This window comes from Pseudonaja textilis, chromosome 3, assembly GCF_049901715.1.
Source record: "Pseudonaja textilis isolate UNSWEBS1 chromosome 3, rPseTex1.2, whole genome shotgun sequence".
NCBI classification, from domain to species: domain Eukaryota; kingdom Metazoa; phylum Chordata; class Lepidosauria; order Squamata; family Elapidae; genus Pseudonaja; species Pseudonaja textilis.
In genome coordinates, this window is record NC_141992.1 from 53,127,532 (window position 1) to 53,154,175 (window position 26,644).

Consider the following 26,644-nt stretch of genomic DNA (forward strand, 5'->3'; position numbering starts at 1 on the left):
TGGGCAGAGGAACATTAAACATTACCAAAAGTGTTCCTGACTTCTGGTCTTAAAGTCATGCTTTAAATCTATAAGTTATTTTTTATCATTACGGTATATCCAAATTTGCTGGCTGGTGATTTTTGAGATTTGAAGTTTAAACATCTTAAAGTTGCTAAGATTGAGAAACACCCACACATATAACAATTCTTTTCAGTGCAGTGGTTTTCTTACATGCATTTATTCTTCAGAATTGCCAGAGCGTAAAAAAGGGAAGCTGACAAAGAGGAAGTTTCTCTCAGGTGATACAGTTGCCTACTTTTTTGAAGAAGGGGAGAGGATTGTAGCCACCATGTCAATAGGCATAGAGAAGCCATTGCCCCAATTACCAAAATAACCCCAACATGGTCAATTGCAAAAAGACTCCTTTCTGCCTCCTTAGATTGACTAGATAGATCAGTAACATATGGACTTTGCTCAAAGAGGGAATATACTGAAGTAAGATGGATACAAAAAGCCCCCTATTTCTATCATCTACTGCCAGAATCTACTGTCAGTAGTTAGCTATATGTCAAAAAGTGTTTATTATAAATGGCTGCATATTAGTATGTAATATCAACTAGAAAGGGGAGATTTGATAAAATTCATAGATTAGGAAAAGTTATGGAAGTGATGTACATCCATGGAGTATTAGAAATTTGCAACACTGTCTATTTCTCCATCTCTATCGTATTGCTATCTCTATCCTATCTATACCTATACCTGTTGTGACTAGGAGGTTTGAGTCTGCTATGTCAGAAGACACAGGCTTGAGTGATGCAGAAGATTTGGCATTGGGATTTGAGCCTGCTTTGATGGGAGATACAGACATGCGCCAAGAGGAAGAGGAAGATAGGGCATTGGGGTTTGAACCTGCTTTGCTGGAAGTTTCGGAATCCTCATCCTCTCCAGGACCTTCCTCATTAGTTACACCTGTGTCGGCAGATAATCAGGAGAACGTGCCAGAGCCCTTGGATGAAGATCAAACCGAAGAATCTTGGTTTGATGCAAGGAACAGACATAAGCATAAACATCAAGCACAAACTGGAAGGAGACGTCGAATCAGAGACTGAGGAAAGAGACTGACACACTCCTCAGGGAATATAAGGAGGCATGTTAGCTTTGAATCCCCGTTTGGGTCAAACTTGTTAATATGGGTCTGCAGTTTTGGACAAAGTAATCTGTTTGCCGTTTGTCTCTGATTTATAGTGCTGCTCGTTATCAGAAGTTGCAGACAGCTTCTGGGAAAACTGCCAACAACAAATTCAGCCAAAGGAAAGTTAACTCTGTTGTTTCTGATATTGTCTGTTCGTGTTTTTTTCTTTGGACATTTGGACTCTCACCTCGTGGCCACAGGTGAGACAGAACATATACCTATCTATCATTTATCATCTATCTCTATCTCTATCTAGCTATTATCTCCAATTACCTACATTTATTCAAGATTACTTCCTGAACATGAATATGTACACAAGGCTCCTATTCATAGAAAAGGTAATATATCATCTAGGTATCTGTGCATAGAAGTACATGTTCTGTCTTCTTGAGTTCTCTTTCCATTCTAACTTTTCAAGTGCCACCTGTTATGTACAGATGCCTGGCTCACACATCTCAACTTGTATTACACATGGATAGGAAGTACAATTTCATGGGTCACTTCTGTTCCCAGCCCTTGTGCACTTTGTTCTAAACACAATTATCTGAACTTGCCTCTGCCTCTAATTTTAACCATAGTCTTCAGATCTATTTAGTATTTGTCCTATAGGTAAACAACATGACAGAAATTGTAGTTTGTTGCAAAAAATGAACTTAGTTGAGTCTGACATGCAAAATATAGCTCAACAAGCATTTAGTATCACTTCTTTATCTGAGAAGATAAACAAATTCTACCTTTTTTTACTGTATGGATAACTGATAATTAATACCTAGAATAAATAAAATGGAATTATAATAGTATACTATATACTATAATTGTCTTTATAATACACTTTAACAAAAAAAGTACACCATGACAGTTTGATTTGGTCAGACTGGCAATATGAAACATTTCTTTCTTCCTCCTTTTCTCTCTCTGACTATAGTTTGTGGGAGTGAATAATTAACTGATTATAGTAGTTAACAGTTAAAGAATAAAGGAAATAAAAAGTGCTCTGAACACTTCATTGCATTAATATACATTTCCTAAAATCAGAGGGAGATGTATTAACATTCACTAAAAAACACTACAAAATTATTTGCTTAGTCAATCCCAGGCTTCAAGCCAAAATTCTGCATGAAAAGTCAAAGTTTGCCATCCTCTTCATCTCTTTAATGCTCTTTAAATAGAGAAACTGGACAGGGTGTTTTCACTATGTGTACTGGGTATGTAAATATTTATTTGTTTTTTTTATATTAGCTGCGGTGGCGCCATGGGTAGAGTGTGGCACTGTAGGCTACTTCTGCTGACTGCCAGCTGACTGCAATTTGGCAGTTCAAATCGCACAAGGCTCAAGGTTAACTCAGCCTTCCATCCTTCTAAAGTGGGTAAAGTGAGGACCCAAATTGTTGGGGGTAATATGCTAACTCTGTAAACCACTTAGAGAGGGCTGTAAAGTGCTGAAAAGCAGTGGAAGCGCTAAGTGCTATATGTTAAATTGATAACCACCTATCTCCCTCCCAGAGGGACTGTGGAATTTAGTAGGTCTACTAAACTTGTGATTTACACAAGAAGGATACCAGTGTGTTTCAAGATATTTTCTTTGTAGCCTAACAGGATCCCTGCACCTCCTTCTTTAAAAGAAATCAATACATAGTAAAGGGAAAAAATATAGGAATAATATTTTATAAAGTGAAGTACAGCATCACTGTGATTTTCAAGAAAGACACTGGACCCCTAAGGGCACTAACAGCATATTTAGAAATAAATATGTCTCCAGCATCCTTGTTAATCCAGAAGAATAAATCATATTCACAGAATAAATGTTGAGGGATACAGTAATTGGAAATATATCCATCTGCCAACCTTCTTAAATTGATTGGAAAATCATGGTTTAGGAGTTCATCCTGCTAACAAAATTTACACTGGGAAATGTCAAATGGTTGGCAATCATTTGTCTGAAATAGTATAGGGTTTCTTGCTTGAGCAGGGGCTTGGGTTAGAAGACCTCCAAGGTCCCTTCCAACTCTGTTATGCTGTTTATTTAGCCATCAGCAGGGGTGGGATTCTACCAGTTCGCACCTATTTGCTAGAACCAGTTGTTAACATTCTAAGCAGTTCGGGGAACCGGTTGTTAGAAGAAATTACTGGCCTAATCCTGTAAGGAAGGCAGGAAGGAAACATTCTGGTGTTGCTTACAGAAACTGCCTCTCCATTAACCCTTATTACATGCTTGGCAGGACTAGGCTTCCTGTCTCAGGGACTTCTCTGGAGTTTTTTTCCCCTCCTTTGCTGGTAATTTGCTTGTGTGGAGTGACCATTCAGAATTACAATGGCACTGAAAAAAGTGTCTTATGACCATTTTTCACACTTACGACTGTTGCAGCATCCCCACAGTCACAAGAGGCCAGGCGAGGAGATGCATGCCTCAATGGGAGTGATGTTGAATTGGCCACACCCAGACAGTCACATGACCACCAAGCCATACCCACCAACTAAGCCACGCCCACAGAAACGGTTCTTAAAAATATTTGAATCCCACCCCTGGCCACCAGTTTCGGGAAACAAGTAGAAAGGAAGTCAACACAGCCAGAATGAAACTCCAGTTTACCTGATCCAGGCTGGTACACAGGGTTGAATTCTGTCTTAAACATACCTGGGGCTGCCTATTTTGGGAATGGAGAAAGTGCACAAGACCAACTGAAGATTGGACACACTGTAAATGAAGAGGAGGAGGAGGGGAAGAGTTGTCATTATGAGGAACTACAGAGGCAGCTGCTGATTATGACAAAGATGCTGGGCAGTCTGAGATTTGGATAGTTCTTTATTAACAAAAGAATTTTGGGGAAAGTCAGAGAGTGACTGAAGACAATGAGAATATTATTTGATTTTAAATCAGGGGTCTTGGCAACTTTGCTGTCTGGAGAATTCTGGGAATTGAAGTCCACCAGGCTTAAAGTTGCCAAGGTTGGAGACCCCTGATTTAAATAATTGTTGAAAGAGCCTTTCAGAATGATCATAATTTGAACACTTGCTAAGGGCAGGGCTTTTTTCCTTATTCGAAACTATATTTAAGACAAAGGCATGTTTCACAATACTCTATTCTCTCTATTTTTCAATGTTTAGTTGAAAAAAAAAATTCTTACTGAACCATGACCAACGGAAATAGGCTCCAGATGAAACATCATCTTTGGTTCCTCATATTTTCTTCTTGTTTTCTTTTTATGAAATTGATGCTCATGATTCCTCAGTGCCTTGTGGTGGCGGTATCATAATGTAAGACAGTATGCAGACAGAGCAGACAATCAAAAAGTTTAATGTCCTCCAGTGATGCCTTAATTGGAGCGTAAAACCAAGTGACGGACAGTAAATGGGGAACTTCCCAAATTATTATTTTTCTCTTCTCAGCACAGTTTGCTATTTTCTACAATGGCCCTTTCAGAAAACAGAACCTTTCTGGTGAAATAGTTGAGAATTAGCGGTGGAGCAGTGGTTAGAATTCAATACAGGTAATCCTCGACTTACAACAGTTCATTGAACAGTTCATTCACTGCTTGCAATCTTTGTGAACTGTTGCCTTCTGGCAGAAGATACAGAACAATTAAAACTTGGACCACACGTTTTCTGAACAGTTTTTATCCTGGAGCAGGGGTGGGATTCTACCGGTTCTGTCCGGCTCTGTAAAACCGGTAGCTCTGAAGAGCAGCAGACATAGAACTGGTTCTATGTCTGCTGCTGTTTTGGCTCACCTGCCCGCCTGGGCTCTTACCTGACCTTTATTTCCTGCTTTTTCAACCTCAGCTGCCATGCGAGGCACAGCTGCGGTTGAAAAAGCAGGAAAAAAGGGCTTTTTCAAACGCTGCTTCCCTGCACACAGCACTGCTCAGCTGTCCAGGCAGCAAGCTGACAAACATTTATACACACATGCAGCATGCAGGGAAGCACATCATAAATCACCAAACTGGTAGTTAACCCTGTTGGATTCCACCCCTGTCTAGAGCTATAACTGCACTTAACAATGAACTTAAGGACCATCATCAGTGAGCTGTTGGAGAGCATTACTTGGTCTTTTTAGGGGGCAGAGAATTTGGTGGGTGGGTGGGTGTTTGGGGACTGTCATGTGTGTGCATGTTGGGTCTGGTCTCTCAGTGTTATGTGAATTTCATTGTATGTATACTGTGTACATACATACAATGACAATAAAGAGTTCAAATTCAAATTTATTTAGTGACTGTTCAAAGTTCCAATGGCACTGAAAAAAGTGACTTATGACCATTTTTCACACTTATGACTGTTGCAGCATCCCCATGGTCACGTGATTTACATTCGGATGCTTGACAACTGACTCACATTTATGACGGTTGCAGTGTCCCGGGGTCATGTGATCATCTTTTTTGGACCTTCTGACAAGCAAAGTCAGTGGGGAAACCAGATTTACTTAACCTGGTTACTAATATAACAATTGCAGTGATTCACTTAACAAATGCGGCAAGAAAAACAAAGTACAATGGGGCAAAACTCACTTAACAAATTTCTCACTTAGCAACATAAATTCTGGGCTCAATTGTGGTCGTAAGTCGAGGACTATCTGTATTGTAGCCTAGCTCACTGCTCACTGCCAGGAGTTCGAATCTTATCAGGCTCAAGGTTGATTCAGCCTTCCATTCTTCCAAGGTCGGTAACCTGAGGACCCAGATTGTTAGGGGTAATATGCTGACATTGGTAAACTGCTCAGAGAATCCTGTAAAGCTCTATGAAATGGTATATAAGTCTACGTGATATTGCTATATGCACTGTATATGAAGGCAGAAAAGTCAGTTATCTTATTCAGTGTGTGTGTGTGTGTGTGTGTGTGTGTGTGTGTGTGTGTGTGTGTATTAGCATAAGGGGGAAGTAAGATCATAAAGTTTTGATGGTTAAAACAAACTATATTTTCCCCAAGTCCATATGGAAGTCCTGAAAAAATTGTACCACTATTTTCAATCACCGTTAGAGATTCTCACATTTCAGTAGGACTCGATTTCTCGTTAGACCTAGAGAAAACCAAGCAGAACTTGTCAACGTTGCAAATTTCCTGAAAAAAATGTTTTGTGATTCAGGGTTCAGCCTAAATAATTGTGCAATTTTGCCTCAGATAATTTCTCCATAAATATTGGCAGGAATAATGAAATGTTGATGCTCTTATAGATTTTTAAGGGTGGGGAAAATTAATAATAATGTTGGTTGTGCGTTTTGTGTGAAAGATTAGAACAACTTTATTTTGATTCCTATAATTAGTGTTGGATCTCTGCTATAATTCTGAAAAAGTACCAAATATATAAGAACCTGTTTAAGAATATATATAATACAGTAACCAGAAAGATCTGTAACATATTACAATCTGTTGGTTAAGCATCTATCCATATGGGAAGATTCTTAATATTTGAAGTGGCTTTAAATACTGTTCCATATTTCATATGGTATTAATGAGCCCCCCCACTATATTTCCAAAAATGGGAGGTACTAAGAAGTTGTTTGGGATCTGAGAACAAAAACAAGCACATACTTTCACAGCAAAGGTATATAAATGATTTGCTTTCTTTCTAGAAAATATGGCTTCATCATAAGGAATCTATGATCCAAATGCTGCCATGTGGACCTTAATTATATTAAGTTGTTCTTCTTATTTCAGAACAAAGGGCTGTCTTATCTCTTAGGAAGACCTTCAGAAGTGAGATCAAACCCTGTTTATAGGTTTCACTGCGTTGTAACTAATTAAGAAGCTGGATCTTGGTGGATCATCTGAAACCATGCTGAAAAAAAGAATTCTTTAAATTATCCTGTTGAATATAAAGCAAATATTCACAACCAGTAAACAAGGATGGAGGGCAGCAGATTCTTTTCGAATATTTCCTGATATTCTACTATAGAAGATAATTATCTTCATGTAGTATTCATGCAGTCAGACCTTCATAAATCTGAATACCCTATGCCTTAAGAATAGTAATAGTTTACCCCAAATGATAAAATACTAGCTACTGGATATCTGAAGTAACCAGCATTGTCTTATTTTCCTAGGGTTTTTCCTCCCCTTCCATTCAAATTCTCAGAGACTGCTTGGACTAATTCCTACATTTTGCTTGGCATGATTTTTTCAGAAATGACTTGAAATTGCCTCCTTCCTAGGGCTGAGAGAAAGTGACTGGGACAAGGTCACCCAGATGGTTTTGTATCCAATGAGGGACTAGGATTCACAATCTCCCAGTTTCTAGCTGGATGCTTTAACTATTACAATGAACTGGCTCTCAAAAAGGAATTACAGTCATGCTTATGCTTAAAGACATTTTCAACGTGGTCGTGATGATGATGATGATGATGATGATGATGATGATGATAGAGATTGGAAGCTCCTTATGGAATTCAGCAGCAGAATATATTGTAGCCAGACTGTACGCCAATTACAAAGAACAAACTCTCTGTAATAATGGTATTCATCATCAATACAGTTCAAGAAATAGAGATCTACTGAATAATCTGTAAAGCAAAATTTGCTACATACTACATAGAAATTTGCAGTTTAAAAAAATTGTTTAGAGTTCACTTTGCTTATTAAAGACATGTTGCCTGACATTGTTTAGGCATATTTCTTGGTTTGGGTTTATGAGACAATGACTCCTAAAGTGGAAATACTTGGTGCAGCTCCATAATTGGCTTCGTAGTATTTATCCCTTTATTTATAAGATATCTCCCTCTGTCCTTGGGGACATGGCAGAGACCAGATCTAGTTTCTCCATCTATACAGTTCCAATATGTTTCAGGAAATTATTGCCTTACCAGAAAAACAAAAAGAAAAACTACTTGGTTTAACAAAGGCAGAATGAAATCAACTTGAGCCAGCAAAAATCCAGCCCCACATAACTAAGGCAAACTTAATAAGGAAAATGTCAACAATGTAATCTTGTAAAGCTATCCTTGAAGTATGTTTTCCTTGTAATGTGTATATACAGTATGTTAGATGCTTGCTTTAGAGTGATTTTATTGTGATTGGTAGTGAGCTGTAGCCTTTGATCGCCATTTGTAACTTCCTTGCACAAGCAAAGTCAATGGGAAGGCTAACAGAGGAGGTGGCGAATTGTTTTGGTCAGTTGCTCTTGCCATTTTTTCTCCTATCCATGACCAGCCTCCACCAGCTCTCCCAAGGTCTCCCCAAACCCACATTAGATTCCGCTGGCTGTCAAAGTCTCATTCTGCTTCTCCAGGCTTCCACGTTGTCTTCCCAAAAAATTGTGTGGTATATCAAACTAGAACCTCACATCTTGCTTCCTGGATAATTAGCAGCCAACTGGATATTAGAATCCATCAATCAGTCCAAATTATTTGGGGCATCATGATCATTCTATTTATCCTACAGTGGGCATTATAATTTGAAGCTTCACATTAAAATTGAATAATAGCTGCAGCTAAAAAAAGTAACCAAAAATACTCAGTGACATATTTAAATATGATTGATATTTAAAATACCAACATTCATATGCATGATGAATTATGGTGTCAATGAGCTTTGGACCATAAAAGTCAAGATACTTTCTTGACTTAACCACTGGGAATATACAAAGCAAACATACAAATGTAAAGTATATAAAGGGAAAGGAAGGAAGTAAATAATACATGTATCAAATGTCAGCCAGTGAAATTATAAATTCAACTACTTAATGTATTGTTCTTATTATAAAGCAAAACAATAAAGTTTACCTATGTGGAGTATAAATCACTTAACTTCAATGTCTTAGCAATATATTGTTCCTCAAAAACCAGCAAAGTCATGGCAGAAGAGTGTTCTAAATATTCCAACACAGGAAAGAGTCATATCTTCAGAAAGATGTACGGTAGTTAACTTGATGGTTCAAAGAATGACACTTGGTTTACAGTGTTGCCACAAGTGAAACTGCCTCTTTAAATAATTTGCAGAACATTATCTATATCTACTTGAGAAATAAAAACATTTTATCCAATACTCTATCTCCAAAGATGCATAAGAAGCCATTAGGAAAAATACTGACAATAAATAAAAGATATATGAAAACGACATTTAAATTCATCCTGCATTATACAGTTATTCAAGGCTCTTTGTTTCTAATTTAACAAAATATCCACTAGATATTATAGTTAGTGGCAAGCAGATAACCTGCCCCCTCTATATTTTCTTTCTGGTTAAGTGAGTTAAAACAAGGAATGGGTTGGGGGGAAAAAGTTCTCCACTATAATTTGAAGAGAATGTGGCTCCAGAGATCAGCAAGGAAAGAAAATTAAAAATGGCTAAATATATCCCAGTTTTCTTCAGTTTCATTCAAACTGAACAAAGAGTCCGAAGGAGAGACAGTGTGCTATGATGGTTCTTCCCATTCAATCTTCTGGTTATGCTCTGCATTACATGGTTCATTTTCCTGGGGGGAAAATATACCCTCTAAAAGTTTGCTTTATAATGAGCAAAAGGTAAAAACAATATACAATAGTAAATGAAGACTGGGCTAAAATATTTGTTTACTGAGCAAACTAAACTAAAGAAAACACAAATGCTATTCTTTACATAACACAGTATCATATTTCTATCATAATCTAAGAACAATCTCCACTTTTTAACAACTTGCTCAGATGCTTTTCACTTTTAAGTGAAATGACAGAATTTTTGTGGGTAGGCAGGAGAAGTTCAATTTTCAGTTAAAAATTAGAACTTTGTAGAATCTGCAAATAAATGAACGCATCCCCTACAGAATTTTCTATCAAATGTCAGCTCTCTGAAATATTTGAATCAATATTATTTTAGCTAGCGGATTAGTTCAGCCCTCATTTAATGACTGTCTCCTTTAGCAGGAGTTTAAATTTTAAACTCCATTAAGTTTGCTTTAGTTTGCAGTTACGATGGTGATGAAAAGGTAACTTTGCGACAAATCCTTACATTTATAACCTTTGCAGGTCTGTAAAGCAAAGGAAGGCTGAAATAAGATTGTAAACACAGTTGCAGTTCTACTTAGTGACCTGGTTCAATGACCGTGGGGTTACTGTGCTTGATTGGCCAACAAACTCGCCTGACCTGAACCCCATAGAGAATCTATGGGGCATTGCCAAGAGGAAGATGAGAGACATGAGACTGAACAATGCAGAAGAGCTGAAGGCGCTATTGAAGCATCCTGGTCTTTCATAACACCTCAGCAGTGCCACAGGCTGATAGCTTCCATGCCATGCTGCACTGAGGCAGTAATTGCTCCAAAAGGGGCCCAAACCAAGTACTGAGTACATATGCATGCTTATACTTTTCAGAGGTCCGATATTGTTCTATGTACAATCCTTGTTTTATTGATTGCATGTAATATTCTAATTTTCTGAGATTGTGGATTTGGGGTTTTCGTGAGCTGTAAGCCATAATCATCGCAATTATGACAAATCACAGCTTGAACTATATTGCTTTGCATGCAATGAGTCTATCTCATATATTAGGTCCACCTTTTAAGTGGCATTACTGAAATAAATGAACTTTTGGACGATATTCTAATTTTTTGAGTTTCACCTGTATAGTGTTTGCATCGTAAGAATTAAATGGGTTAGAAAAATGATTTTACTGATGTTCTGGACATATAGATACTGCCTGTAATTGACACCAAGGCTGGTTACCCTACCACTGCAAGTTTGATTCAATGTATCCACCTCACATGTATCTTACCGAAGGACTGCTGATGGGAGCAGACATCATAGTTATCTCAGAAACAGGAGGTCTGAGGTCTTTGGTGCAACAAATCAAATGCCAGTAAGCTTCTCTTACCTGAAGATCCAAATACAAAGTCACTCAGAAGAATAATCTTCAATGCAATTGCCCCTGTTTGGGGAATTGTTTGTAAATATGAAAAGTGGGTTAACGTTTAACTTAAAAAAAAAAAACTGAATATTTCAATAACTACATTATCATCAGATTTCTTCTCTTTATTGCATTTTCTTAAAATTCATCTTTCTCCAAATCAATCTATTTTTAGCCCAATCTTTAGTACAGATAAACCTCAACTTACAACCATAATTGGGTCCTGAATTTTAGTCATTAAGCGATGTGGCAATTATCCAAGTCATCTCATGACTGGAGCCAATTTTATGATCATTTTTACTATGGCCACTGAGCAATCACACAGTTGTTGAGCAAATCAGCATGATCCTGAAGCAAATCTGGCTTCCCCAATTGACTTTGCATGTGGGAAGCTAGCTGGGAAGGTTGGCATATCACAATTACATCTCTGCAAGATGTTGCAAGGATTGAAAATGCGAGCTGATTGCCAAGTGCCCAAATTGCAGCCATGTGCCTGCAGGGATAGTGTAACAGGTTAGTTCAGGATAGTTCATAACTCACTTTTTTCTTACACTGCTGCAACTTCAACCATCCTTTAAAAAATGGTCATAAGTCAAGGGCTACCTGTAGGGAGATGACATTCACATCCTAACCATTACATTCCCCCACATACACAAACACCTTTTTTTTTCTTCTATGAGAGAGAAACTGGTAGATGAGGGCATGGACCACTTTTGTACCAGGAACTCACAAAATCCTGAAGCTAGTTTTGAAAATATGGACTGTAAGAATGTCTATGGAGTTTCTCAATCATCTAGGACTAGGTCATGGTTGTCCCAAAGGTGCTTTTTCAAGAAGCAACTGGATTTTCTGGATTTTCTTTGAAGACATTTTGCTTCTCATCCAAGAAGCTTCTTCAGCTCTGAATGGATGGTGGGGAATGGAAGGATTCCATTCCAATGAAATCCTTCTATTCCCCACCATCCAGCCAGAGCTGAGGAAGCTTCTTGGGTAAGAAGCAAAATGTCTTCAAAGAAAAACCAGAAAGTCTAGTTGCACTTTGGGACATGGACCATAAGACTTTCTATTGTAATCTAACTTTCCAAATTGTGTTGTTTGTTCAAAGTGCAGACCTCTGGTCTTCTATACATCACCTTTTGGTTGAGTAAGCAGTGCACCAGGAAAATGAAGATTCCCTGTACACTGTTGAAGATGGTGAACATGTATGCCATAACGTCTTCCAAATGGCCATATTGAAAGAGGCCAAAACACCAAGTCACTCCCAGGATGAACACATGGGCTATGGCCTTAAACATCAGTGATCTACAACAATAGCAAAAAGTTAACCATCCTACATTGTGACACACTTCATATGGTCTGGAATACTATGAAAAAGAATTTTGTAAATGTTTTTTGTCAAATTGCCAGGATCATACTGAACTCCTAGTTTCATACTTTATGATTGATCTTACCTGGTACTTCTGACTGCAGATATCTCTGAATTGAGAGAGGCCAGTTTTTCATGCAAATTCTTCAGAATAAGGCAGAACAACACTAAATTGACCTTTGGGGTGGGGGGAAATAAGTCTCAGATAAATATGATAACAACAACAAGAAGAAATAGATCATGCCCTAAGACTAGATAAGCTGAAGGAAAGAAAACTAAGTTCCTATACTTTGCTAATTGATTGTTTTAAGTAGTTAGATGTTCACTTCTATTTTAATTCCAGATGAATAGAAGAAATGAAAGTTTGCATCTTGATTCAGAATGTTTTTCTCCCACTTCATCATTTCTTTTCCTCCCCCCCAAAATGTTCTTCCTACAGTATAAAATTCCAGCCATTGGCAAAATATTGAAATTCATGAATTCCCTTTGTGTAACGGATTTTCCTACATTATTTTAAATGTGGCTCCCAAGTAATGACTTTTACCACATTATTTGTGAAAGATACATCATCTTGTAAAGGCTGAAAACCAAAGAAGGATGGTGTATGAGATTTAGCTTCATTGATATCAGGTTTTTATTTTTCTTCTTAGTCATTTTAGAAGAAATGTTATATAAAAATTCATTTCTCTGCTGTTAAAAAGAGAGTGGCAATGCTTACTCACCACAATTATCACACAGATAGGTCCTGTAAAACTCCAGATAAAATTTGGATTAAGCCAGCAGCTAAAGAAAAAGAAATATCATTAGGAAAAATTTAGACAGACATGCAGACGCTTCAATATATTGTTCAAAATTGCCTTTCTCTGAGTAATGCTAGCAATTGTGTTCATGTAGCTTACATTTTGGTGGCACCAGGCTGAGGGAAGCAGCTTTTAACCATATGCTCAGGCTTACCGATAAAGTGTCCCAAAGGCTTCAGGTTTAATTGCTGCAGAAATAGCTACAATCAGGACAGGAAACCCATAACCAATGAGGTACATAGATATCTTCATATACTTGCTGGCCCCGCTGTAATTTGCAACTTTCAAGTTTCTGACAATGAGGTAGAGATTGATAGCTTCCAAGAACATCCAGACAAAACAAGCCAAAAAAAGATACTTCAGAATTCCAGTTATGACCGAACACAGGATCTGAATAAAAAATAAAATGTTATTTCTTTATCAGCATCTGATTCTTGAACTGCTGGTTTTGAAAGAAAATCAACAAAGGGGAACAAATCATATCTCTTGACCCTCATGTTTCCAGTAATAGAGCAGCAGGAAAGATCTGTGCAAAGTAATCTTTCTTTCATTTCAGATAGGGAAATATTATAAAATTAATAAAAAAGGTGAAAGAATTGCAAAGAAAACTGATTCAAATTACTTAATCTAAAGAAAAAAGAAGACTTTAATTTAAACTGAGTAGGAAGCACACTCAGAGGGGGTTCTCTCTCCAGTGAACAGAGCATATTCTTCTGAAATACCTTGTTGCCTGTTTTATCTATTCCAATTATGAAGAGGAGGTCTGCAAAAAACAGGCAGAAGCTCAGTTGTAGGTGGATGAAGGTGCTGCTGTTGTGGCTGGAGCGGCAGAAGAGGAATGTGACAATACACAGGAAGAGACAGATGATTGAGATGGACAACCCAAGGAAGCTAATAATGGTGAGGATCAGATCTCCCTGGAAAGAGAAGTTTTCAACATTATATAAGCCACTTTTTAATAAGAAAGTTTGTCTAGACCAGGGGCTGCCAACCTTTTGGACCTCAGGGACCACCAAACTCATAATTTTAAATCCCACAGACTAGAGACCCTGGGAAAATGCCAAAAAAGTCTGCAGGAAAATTCCCCACCACATTTTCCTACCGATCAATCATTCTTTATTTGGGATTGCAGGATACTGTCTCCAGCTCTGTTCTCAGGGGGAGAGAGAAAGAGAGAGAGAGAGACTTTTGGGTTAATGTAAGGAAAACAGCAGAAGCAGCAGAAGTCTTTCTTTCCCTCCCCCAAACTCCACCAGAAACGAGTCTTTGTGAGGCTTGTCACACCAGCACAGCCTCTTGGAGCAGGATGTCTTGCAGGATCCCAAAGACTCATTTCTGGCAGAGTTTGGGGGAGAGAAAGAAAAACTTTTGCTGCTTTCCTTACGTGCACTCAAAAACAAGAAGAAAGAAGTGGAAAGAAGTAGCCCGGTGGCCAGGCGAGGCGCGTGGGGCAAGTAGGGCAAGTTCCCCACTCCGCCTTTTCCCCCTCCCCTCACTACCTCATGTTGTTTGCAATGCAAGCAATGCAAGTCTTATGTTCCCGTGGGCCATGTGGGCAGCACAGCCTTTTGTTCCCATGCAACCTGGATTAATTGCTTTGGGGAGGTGCTTTGGGGGGGTGCTTTGGGGGTGACATTTCTCTGAGGGCCATCAAAATTTCCTCACGGACCACCAGTGGTCCTTGGCCCACTGGTTGGCGACCACTGGTCTAGACCATAGATACATTTCATCTAGACTCTAGACAATAGATCTGACTTGCATATAAAAGCTACTCTATTACATGACTGCTTTTGTTGTATTGTGATTGGAAACAAAGTGTCAGGATCTTTAACTCTTGAGGCTTACAAGCATTTCTTGGTTTACTTTTCTATATATGAGAGGAATGGCTATGAATAATTATGGAAAACTCTACAGTATGTTCAGTAGAGAAATGTTATTCTATCCCAGCTTCAACAATAAAAAATATCTTCCTTGGCAAGAGCTGGACACAACAGATATTTGAATAAGTGAGGAAAAAACAACATGTTGTTTACCACGACACAGTTCTGAGATGTTTTCAGAAATTACATACTTGTTTATGAGTTGTGGCCATCAGCACAGCAAAACTGGACAGATACTGGCAGCTGCATTCTGTATGGGTGATGTTAGAAAAGAGTCGTTGGCAACCATGGTCAGACAAGGCCCCAGAATTCAAGTGGACACAGAGAACCTTTTCCTGGGCAACTTTATTCTGCAAGAGGGAATTAATGTTGATGGGAAGTAGGGAGGAAATCTACTTATTTACTTTACACTCTACATCATAGTTATTGAATATTAATAAGGAAGCAAGTGTAAGACAACCAAAAGGAACAATGTGTATACATCATAGACCTTATAGGTGAGCAGGCACTGCAGTAGTAACTCATGTTAATCCATGGTGGCAAAAAATAAAAAAGATTCTGGTATCACTTTTTCCAATAACAAATATTATTAAAAGACATATGGTTTAATGAGCAGCAGTCCACAGAATCATATGGTTTTTTTAAAAAATAAAAGGCGCTATCAGACTTGTCTTGAACAGCAATAAGATCTATTGAAGGCATTTATTCAACTTTACATTTTCCTCAATATTCTGCTTTCTTTCTTAATATATATTCATAAGATGAATAGAAAAAGAGGATTGGTCTCCCAAGGCTTCATTTACATACCTGGAGATGCTGAAAGGTGAGATTAACCGGGGTAGAAATATTTGTTATCTGGTTGCTGGTGAAAATGCTTACTAGCCTAGAGTTCATGTGAACATCTTTCAGTATTTCATTGCCCTGGAATGTCCCATTCTGCAGTAAAGTCTCTTCTAGGAGTGATTCCAACCCACCATGTGATATAAAAGCCACGGCAATTGGATCTGTAAATGGCAGAAGGAAGATCAGAGAGCAAGATAACGTCAAATAAAGAGTATGTATTTTCCCCAGCTTGGCAAAATCTTGATATAATGAAAGGATCAATGTAGGACCATATATTTACTTCCTGGTAAAATAGGTGCTACCAACTTCTTTCTTTCCCTTAAGGCAGAGATCTTCAAACTTGGCAACTTTAAGACTTGTGGACTTCAACTCCCAGAATTCTCCAGCCAGCTAATTCTAGGAGTTGAAGTCACAAGTCTTAAAGTTGCCAAGTCTGGAGACCTCTGCCTTAAGTCCACCTTTCCCAGTTTAGCATTTTACAGATTTTGGATTGAAATTTCCCTAATTCAAACCAGAGCGAGGAAAGTTTCTGCAGGTTCAAAAATCATGAGGTGCAGCTGACAGGGAGGGAACAATAATGCAGATTGTAAAAGTAGTTTTGGATCTACTCTTGGTAGAAAAACCAAGCAAACTATGAGCAATACCTGTGATCATGGCAGTTACTGCCATTGCTCTTGGGTGGATGGCAATTTGATCTCCTTTAGCTTTTAACTTGAGTGCTTCATTGTTTTCAAAGGACTCTGGACTGATGAGATTTGTTTGGATCCCTGGAATGACAAAGAAATGCTGAATGGATCTAATAAATGCAGGTCATTTAAAAAAAACGTGGAGCTAATAACAAATAAGAAATTTATTTATTTTATTTATTTATTTGTTTGGTTGTCATACATGTACAAGATAACAAGTATAAGTATAAACATAAACAAGAACAAAGGGAGTAAATACAGATAAATTGGGACAGGGATTGTAGGCACACTGGTGTGCTTATGCATACCCCCTTTAAGGACCTCTTAGGAATGGGGTGAGGTCCACGGTAGAAGTTTGACATTGAAGCTGTGAGGGGTTGAGGAGATAACAATGGAGTCAGGTAGGACATTCCAGGCTTTGACCACTTTGTTGCTGAAGTCGTATTTATTTTAAATAAATATTTATTTCTTTATATTCTATTGCTTGTCTTTGCGTTATATTGAATTCCAGTATGAAGTGGTCACTCTCACCCAAAGTTTCAGCAACTTAAACTCCTTCTATCACTTCTTCTTTATTAGTAAGAATTAGGTCCAGTATAGTTTTTTCTCTAGTTCCCTCCTCTACCTTTTGGATGACAAAGTTGTCAGCTAAATTGGTTAGGAATCTGTTTGACTTCCTACTTGCTGCAGAGTTTGTCTCCCAGTTGATATCAGGGTAGTTAAAATCTCCCATTACTATTGTGGTATGGTTTCTACTTACCTTTGTTAATGAATTAACAAAGAGTTCATCTATTTCTTCTGCTTGGTTGGGTAGCCTGTAGTATACACCTATAGCAATGTCATTTCCCCCCCTTTTATATTGACCCATATGGATTCTAGGAGGTTTTCATCCTTGGTTTTGTGTATTTCTGTAGAGATGAAGTGATCTTTTATATATAATGTTACTCCACCTCCTATTTTGTTATTATTTTATTCTTATTAACTATTTTATGTTTTCTAACATATCTTTAATCAGTAAAAACTTTTATTATTTCATAGAAAGATGGGATGCAAATTTAATAAATCAAACGAATAAATGAAAAATAGCTTTGATTACTAATAATCCAGATGAATGAAGTCAGAATTATAGCTTGCCTGTATAAAGCGCAATAGGAAGATATGCTAACAGCTGATGAATGAAAGGAGACTCAGATAAAAAAAAATCACTTATAAAACATACAGTAAAAGTAGAAGCCCTTTTTTCCTTCAAACTGTACTATTATCTAAGTAGTGGAGTTCTTACCTATGGAGTTTTGATCCACATTCTGTTCTCCTTCTGCAAAAGTTATTGATAGGGCAACTGTACTTATTCCTTCCATTAACAAGGACAAAGTTGTTAAAATTTGTTTCTTTCCTTCAATATCCCAGAGGGAATGGCTGTCAGAAATGTTTTCAAAGGAATTCATCAAGTCCTGCGGTATTACAAAAAAGCAAATAGATCTCTAAACCATGCAAATCTCACTTATTTATCTATTTTATATAAACAGTTATAAAAACTGCCAATCTTGAACTAAATTGTGAGTGTCTCACAATTCTCAAATAAAAGAATATGTAGCTACAACAAAACACAGTGAAACCCCAAAAACCTGGTGCCACAGCTAAATATTTCAATGCAACCCACAACATACTCTTTTCATGCCAATCTCATCCTATACCAATTTATGGGGAGAGCCTGTTTTAAGTACTTTTTGGAAGGGTTGCAAATGTGGAGTCTGGCCAGACTTCAGGAAGAAGCATGTTCCATAGGGCAGAGTCTGTCACAGAAAGGACACGCTTCCTAGTCTTGTAAGGTTTAAGAAGGTCTTGCAACATTTAAGAAAAGGGACTTAATCCAATTAATGGGGCAAATATCCTTAGGGGGAGATGGTCCTGCAAATAATCTGGCCCGATAGCCTTTTAGAACTTTAAAGGTTTTACCCAAACATTTTTATGAATCCCTTTTGAGAATAATGCAGAAAACACTTGATTGGTTCATACACTATTCATAACCAAAAGATGGTTTGAATGACTGCAGCCATTATCAGTTATTTCCTAAACAAACATTGAAACAAACCTTGGAACAGAGCCTATGTTTATGGTTAGTGACATAAATACTTCACCTGTTCATTTAAAAAGAAACGGGAAAAAAGCCCTCAATTGTCACAGTTAGTTTTAAAAAGAAAACTATTTTATTCTCTTTACCTGTATTTTTTTAAATATTCATCACATACTGGATCACTGGCTAAATCTCTTCTCAGTGCTTTTTAGTTTTTTTGTTGTGGATTTCTTATTGTAGATAACCAACTTTATGAAATGTATTTGTTCTAGTATTTCTTTTAATTATAAACAAAAAATAGCCCTGAGATATATGTAGAACTAATAAAGTTATTAAGCATTTTATCAGAAAGTATTATAAAACCTTATACTATACATCATCTCTTAATATTAAAGGTGACATAAGTGTTGATGCAAACACTAACATCATTCTCTAATGGAAATGTAGTCACTGATGTTGGATTATTAATTATACAATTCTAGTTAGAAAACTGTATTAAACTTCATTGGATTATACCAAGATTAAATAATATTTCTATTTAATTTCCTCCACATACAGAAAAATTCCCCCATTAGAATCATTTTCCCTTTCCTTCTCTTATGTTTATAATGATTTTCAGATATTGGAACATTGCTACAAATTATTCTGAAACATCATTTGAAAAGCTTATTTAAATGCCCAATTTGTTACCCACCCACTTTTCATTAATATACACAATAGGAAATACATAGGCTTGCTTCTCAGGAAAATGAAATTGTTCTCAACTATGAGCTATTCAGTTCTTAATAATTCTCACTTTCAAGGAGTTTTCAGAAGGTATGTCATTTGCACAGAGAGATATCAAGGGTTTGAAGATAGGTCCCATCTCAAAGCAATATGTATCGTTTTTCTAAAAGAAAAGAAGAGGATTATATGGTCTTCTCAAAGCTCAACTGGCAAATGGACAAAGAAGCTCTCCCACACACACTTTTTAAAGAAGTGGCTAGTTGTGCTGCCATAAATTGGAAACATGGTCGGAGGCACATCATAGCCACAAAGAGGCTTATCTACCAATGAATGCCCATTACTGAGCCATTTCTAGAATAAATTCAAAGAGATTAGTGCTATTATCTCCACCTTCTATTCAATCCTTGCTGAAAGCTGAAAATAGCAGTGAAGGAAATATCTAACTGTATTCACTTGTCAAGCACAATTAGAATTCATAAATAAGTATGCTTACTTAGAGGCTTTGGCCTTTTTAACATACATTTAGCCCATAAACTGAAAACTCCCACTAATCAGCTCTTTTTTTCCTCCTTTGTTTCAGTTTCTATTGTTTTCATAAGTCAGTTAACAAAGTATTTTCTCCTGCTTTTTTAAAATAAATTTCCAGCAAAACCCAGAAACATTTCACTGCATAGAAATTTCATTTATAATCATTCTGAGAGTGAGATAGGCAGTACCTAATGTAGTTCAAGATAGATAGATGATTGAAATAGGATGAGGGAGGGAGGGGGGGAGGGAGGGAGAGAGAGAGGGGGAGAGAGAGAGAGGGAGGGAGGGAGAGGAGACAGAGAGAGAGATGAAGTCTCCAAGTTTTAACCTTTAGCCACTCCTGGAAGAGTTAAGAAAACTTTCTAATAAGTTTTTATATCACAAAATTTAGTAAGTGCTCTTAAATTAAAAATTCAGTTTCATTTCTTCCCTCAGGAAAAAAGTATTCTAAGATGTTTTCAAGATTCTAAATCATAGCAATTAACAAATTAATAACAAAGAGCAAATAAAACACAATATAATGCAATACTCCATATTTTACTTCAGCTGCATCATCCTATGTTCCCAGTAGTATAAATTTCAGTCACAAAATTAACCCATATTGGTTTCCTTACTTGTTTCCATTCATTTTCACACACACTTAAATTGACATTTTCCCTCACTAAACCTTGTTGGCAGTAAAGGGGATGGCCGTAAAATGGAATTTCTGTGAAACGAAACAGAAAATTTTAAGTACAATGCAAAATTGTGTGCTTAAAAAGTATAAAATATTTTCATGGCAGATAATGCTATACAGATAGGCATATTGATTGAATAATAACAGTAATTGAATCAAGATTCAAAGACGTTGAATTTGGGGTCCATTATTTCTCAGAGTAGTGGATTAAGCTTTGGCAGTTTGTAGTGCAAGCCCTAAAATATGCTCTGATCAATTGATCTTATTTTTATTTTCACAGCAAATGTACAAAAAAGAAAAACATCTTTCAATGTGTATGAATCAGCTTTGACACTTGTCACTAATGCACAACACATTGCAAATTGCATCCCATCCCCATATTTCAGAATTCAGTTCGCCATTATTAATCTGTACATCTGATTTCATCAAAGCTGTTTTATTACTGTTTTAAAATAGAATTTTAAATACGTATTTCAGGGAGGAACAGTCGTTTTGTATGGTAGTTGTTGAGATACTCATGAGGACATAATTAACCTGTGGGTAGTGGTAGCCACCACAGAGTTCACAAGAGAGGATTATCAAGCACTATCAGAGGCACCTAGTTTGCCACTGCACGAAACAAAATGCTGAACAACCCATAATGGAAAATCACAGTTCTTTTCTTTGCACTCAATTAATCTCCACAAAATGCAGTTGAAATGAGATGAGGAATAATAATACTTACTGTCATTAATAGTGACATTTGATGTGGGAGACTCAGATGAAGGAGTAAAAGAAGGATATGTACCACCGTGTTCTTCAACACTGCTGCTACAACAGCAACAACTTCCACTTGGAATGATGAAATCATTAACTTCTGAAAACATCAACACAATGTTTTTTATGAAAAAAATTCAAATCAAACATTGTTGTGCCCTTCCTGCTTTCCATCAGAACCATTCAGCATTTACTTTCCCCTGCCCCAAGTATTTTAGAAATACACATAAACAAAGAGGAAAAAATATACTATATAGAGTATTTATCATTTATTTCTGTAAAGCTGCGGTACAAAAAATATAGTGGCTGGACACTATCAAAGTTGATGCCAGACAGAGCATAGAACAAGTAAAAGAAATAATGCAAGATTGGAAGATGTGGAAACACCTGGCTCATAGTATTGTCCATGGTCGAATTCTATTGGATAGGTAACATCATCATCTGGTTCCAAATCGGAATGTGGTATCTTCCAAGTGCCTGGAAGGCAAGAAAAGAGGAAAGTGACAAAATGTGTATTGCAATATTATAATGCCAGCTTTGTCCCTTACATACTGGCATTATTTGCCACAGGTACAAACGGGTGAAGCTTGCATCATGATGACGCCAAATGTTATCCCATTGTGCATAGTTTGGTTAGAACATCTGTGCCAGTGATCTGTAGCAAAGGAAGCAGGTGACTATCATTACTGACTAATAAGTGAGAGAACAACGAATAAAATCAGGCATTGGTAGCATTGGATGGAGGAGGAAGGAGAATCAGAACTGGGAAATAGGAAGCAGTCTGCAATCATATCTCTGAAATGCTACTTGGTCTATCCCCAAAGAATGATCTGTGCCAAATGACTTCACTTGGATTCTGAAACGGATGATGGATATGGCTTATTGGTTGCCCACTTGTGACTGCATAATAATTACTAATATGAGATTTTAAATTTAGATTTGACTGTCTATATATGTTATGGAATAAAATGACTATATTAGTTATACCTACCACGCTACTAAATTTCTCAGACTGAACTGAGTATGGTAGATCCATTTCTAAAGAAAGAATTTTAAGTCATCCAGCACATTGGCATGATGGTGGTGGTAAACAATGGTGTTAGTTAATGTTTGTTCAACTTTGATAAAAGCTGTTAAAGTGAGTCTTATAGGTAAACACCATAATGGAAACTGAAGTTCATTGCAAAAAAGACACAGATGATCTGACCTTCATAATATAGCTCAACCAGCATTTAATAGCACCCGTTTATTCTACTTCCCAGAAGATATTGTAAATTCTACCTTTTTCATCTGCTCAGACTAAATGGAAAAAATATTATACTATATACAGTATTTAACATTTATTTCTGTAAAGCTGTAGTACAAAGAATATAATGGCTGGACACTATCAAAGTTGATGCCAGACAGAGCATAGAACAACCCAAAGAAATAGTGCAAGATTGGAAGATGTAGACAGACCTGGCCTGTAGAATTGTTCAGGATTGAACTTTATTGGATAGGTATCATAATCTGGTTCCAAATCGGAAGGTGGTATCTTCCAAGTGCCTGGAAGGCAAGAAAAGAGGAAAGTGACAAAATGTGTATTGCAAAATTATAATGCCAGCTTTGTCCCTTACATACTGGCATCATTTGCCACAGGTACAAAGAGGTGAAGCTTGCATCATGATGACGCCACAAATTATCCCACTGTGCATTGTTTGGCTAGAACATCTGTGCCAGTGATCTGTAGCAAAGGAAGCAGGTGACTATCATTACTGAGGAAGTAGAATCAGAACTGGGAAATAGGAAGCAGTCCGCAATCATATCTCTGAAATGCTACTTGATCTATCCTCAAAGAATGATCTATGTCAAATGACTTCACTTGGATTCTGAAACGGATGATGGGTATGGCTTATTGGTTGCCTACTTGTGACTGCATAATAATTACTAATATGAGATTTTAAATTTAGATACAGATTTGACTGTTTATATATGTTATTGAATAAAATGACTATATTAGTAATACCTACCACGCTACTAAATTTCTCAGACTGAACTGAGTATGGTAGATCCATTTCTAAAGAAAGAATTTTAAGTCATCCAGCACATTGGCATGATGGTGGTGGTAAACAATGGTGTTAGTTAATGTTTGTTCAACTTTGATAAAGGCTGTTAAAGTGAGTCTTATAGGTAAACACCATAATGGAAACTGAAGTTCATTGCAAAAAAGACACAGATGATCTGACCTTCATAATATAGCTCAACCAGCATTTAATAGCACCCGTTTATTCTACTTCCCAGAAGATATTGTAAATTCTACCTTTTTCATCTGCTCAGACTAAATGGAAAAAATATTATACTATATACAGTATTTAACATTTATTTCTGTAAAGCTGTAGTACAAAGAATATAATGGCTGGACACTATCAAAGTTGATGCCAGACAGAGCATAGAACAACCCAAAGAAATAGTGCAAGATTGGAAAATGTAGACAGACCTGGCCTGTAGAATTGTTCAGGATTGAACTTTATTGGATAGGTATCATAATCTGGTTCCAAATCGGAAGGTGGTATCTTCCAAATGGCTGGAAGGCAAGAAAAGAGGAAAGTGACAAAATGTGTATTGCAAAATTATAATGCCAGCTTTGTCCCTTACATACTGGCATCATTTGCCACAGGTACAAAGGGGTGAAGCTTGCATCATGATGACACCACAAATTATCCCACTGTGCATTGTTTGGCTAGAACATCTGTGCCAGTGATCTGTAGCAAAGGAAGCAGGTGACTATCACTGCTGACTAATAAGTGAGAGGACAACGAGTAAAATCAGGCATTGGTAGCATTGGATGGAGGAGGAAGTAGAATCAGAACTGGGAAATAGGAAGCAGTCTCCAATCATATCTCTGAAATGCTACTTGGGCTATCCCCAAAGAATGATCTATGTCAAATGACTTCACTTGGATTCAGAAATGGACAATGGATATGGCTTATTGGTTGCCCACTTGTGACTGCATAATATTTACTAATATGAGATTTTAAATTTAGATACAGGTTTGACTGTCTATATATGTATGGAATAAAATGACTATATTAGTAATACATACCATGCTACTAAATTTCTCAGACTGAACTGAGTATGGTAGGTCCATTTCTAAATAAAGAATCTTAAGTGATGCAGCATATTGGGGGTGGGGGTGGTGGTAAACAATGATGTTAGTTAATGTTTGTTCAACTTTGATAAAGGTTTTTAAAGTGAGTCTTATTGATAAACACCATAATGGAAACTGAAGTTCATTGCAAAAAAGACACAGACGATTTGACCTTCACAAGATAGCTCAGCCAGTGTTTAATAGCACCCGTTTATTCTACTTCCCATAAGATAATGTAAATTCTACCTTGGTTACTTGCACAGACTATTGCAAATCCAATACCTAGAAAAAATGAAATATTAAGTTTATAGTATATTGGATGTTTTCAAAATACAAGGCAGGCTCCCTAGCTTTTTTGTATTTATGCTAAATAGCTTTTCCATATACTTGATTTGCAATTCCGTTTTTTATGACTTAATTAAAACATGAATTGTTATTGTTACAATAAAGAAATACCTACTGTTTGGACTAGAAATAGGATTCTTGTAATGTTAAGAAAAATGATTAATAGAGTAGATTGTTACATCAGAATGAAAAGACTACGCCCCAAATCATATCAGCATTGTAATAAAATATACTGCTTTTGTTTATATACATAGTAAATTTGTCTTTAAAAATTAGAGGGTTTCAAACAATAGACACAAAGGCTGTGACAAAATCCTCCAGTTTGTCATACAATTCATTATAATTCTAGGAATCTGCAAAATACTCCTAAAACACATTAATTGCTGAGACCTGAATTCACCCACTGGCTGCATCTGATAATCTCAATCCAAAATTGAATGTTGACAGAACCTGACCTTTCATTTAAGAGTTTAGAATCAATTCAAGTCAGAACAGTCATTATTGTAAACTTGCATAATAATACAACAGTAACTGAGTCACCCATTATTCTGCATCTAATTCTCAAGTATAAAGCTGAACTATCATATTTTATACATCAAATGTGACCAATGAAACAAATTTTTACAATTGTACTTAGTCATAGTATTCTTGAGGACTTTAAAGATAATTGGCTTCTCACTTCTGTTTCCTTACACTTTTTCCTTTTTATCCTTCTTTCTATATTCTCTAACAAAGAGAATAGATTTCCTAGGAGTTATTTAACTCTGCCAGCAGGAGACTTATGATCATGGTCTACCAACTCAAATGCTTTGGCTTTCTAAGAGCATCTTATCTACTTCAGTAGCAATTCTCAAAGAGCTCAGGCAGAAAATCATTCTGCCGTTTGTGCCTTTTAACTAGATTTTCTGCCTGTGATATATCTCTTCTACCACCCAAGCTATTGTTTCTCACTGTCCTTGGGTTTGTTAACCAGGGAATTGTCTACTCACCAAGAATAAGGACACTGAAAATATTCCTCATCGTCGGCTTAAATGGGAACAAATGACTTGTTTTATGCCAATCAGCCAGAGCATAAAGGAACTACAAAGAGCTAGGAACACAATATTTTGTTAATGTACACTTCCTAAAAGCAAAGGAGGAGGAGTACCATTCACTAAAGGAAGTAGCTTCCTTATTCAACAGAATGTGTACAGCTCTAACTAAATCAAGAATTGTGCCTGCTGTGTAAAAGAGTCACTCAAAGATTTTTTTAAAAAATGAAAATACCCCAGTGTGTTCCTAATGTCTTCCCTAACAGGATATATTACAAAAAAGAAGAAAAAAAGAACAGAAAAAAATAAAGAAATGTTTTCCTACTTTTTTCTCAGCAGTTATACATACAATTCTATTCAATCCCCTCTAAGATTACATTATAATTCTGTTCTTTCTATAGCCTATTATTCTAATAATGAAAAACATGTCTCAAAATCATTTCCTTTTTCATACCAAAAAAAAAAAAATCTATAAGTGGCTTCCAGTCATTTATGAATGTCAGTAATAACCTTTTACTAATCACAGAAGTCACTTTGTTCATCTCACCAAGTTCAAAAACCATTCCCCCATGGTGGGAATTTTTCCATCTTTGTGCATATATCTCTCCACAGTAGTCACACATTGAAATAATCTTCTGTGATTCTTTTCTGTTTATGAACCAGTCCTAAAAAGAAAAGTTCCGGCTTCAGTGGAATATTAATCTTAAAAATACATTTTACTTTTAAGAAAGTAAGAATTTATCAGATTTCTCAACTGTTCAAACTCTTAAGATTCAGCTTCCAAGATTCCAGCATTTTTCATTTTTGTAAATATAGGTTGCTCA

General features: G+C 36.8%; 1 protein-coding gene across 2 annotated transcripts; it reads right to left on the reverse strand.

Moving 5' to 3' along the window:
* Nucleotides 1–9,115: 9,115 nt before the first annotated feature.
* On the reverse strand, nt 9,116–25,905 carry LOC113440700 (adhesion G protein-coupled receptor E3-like). 2 transcript variants are annotated; one of them, XM_087929727.1, is made up of 19 exons: nt 25,779–25,905; nt 24,691–24,726; nt 23,794–23,880; nt 22,776–22,862; nt 21,705–21,794; nt 21,286–21,417; nt 20,500–20,591; nt 19,428–19,520; nt 17,840–18,008; nt 16,516–16,638; nt 15,836–16,032; nt 15,220–15,378; nt 13,871–14,065; nt 13,303–13,538; nt 13,071–13,131; nt 12,434–12,525; nt 12,116–12,284; nt 10,851–10,949; nt 9,116–9,576 (listed from the first exon to the last, which is right to left on the reverse strand). In XM_087929727.1, exons 1-19 carry the CDS (start codon nt 25,807–25,809, stop codon nt 9,517–9,519), a joined length of 2,208 nt encoding a protein of 735 aa, XP_087785853.1. In that variant the 5' UTR covers nt 25,810–25,905; the 3' UTR covers nt 9,116–9,516. The 2 variants fall into 2 exon arrangements, with proteins under 2 accessions (XP_087785853.1, XP_087785854.1); XM_087929728.1 differs by lacking the exon at nt 24,691–24,726 and having other exon boundaries at nt 25,779–25,862.
* Between the last annotated feature and the right edge of the window lie 739 nt (nt 25,906–26,644).

What these genes read in the sequence shown, in the direction of transcription:
- LOC113440700 (XM_087929727.1), bottom strand. Translation starts at nt 25,809, where the DNA reads ATGAGGAATATTTTCAGTGTCCTTATTCTTG. An exon ending in TGTGGATCAAAACTCCATAG is followed by an intron (nt 16,639 to 17,839) that starts GTAAGAACTCCA and finishes TTGTCATTCCAG; the next exon opens with GGATCCAAACAAATCTCATC. An exon ending in TCACCTTTCAGCATCTCCAG is followed by an intron (nt 15,379 to 15,835) that starts GTATGTAAATGA and finishes TCCCTCTTGCAG; the next exon opens with AATAAAGTTGCCCAGGAAAA.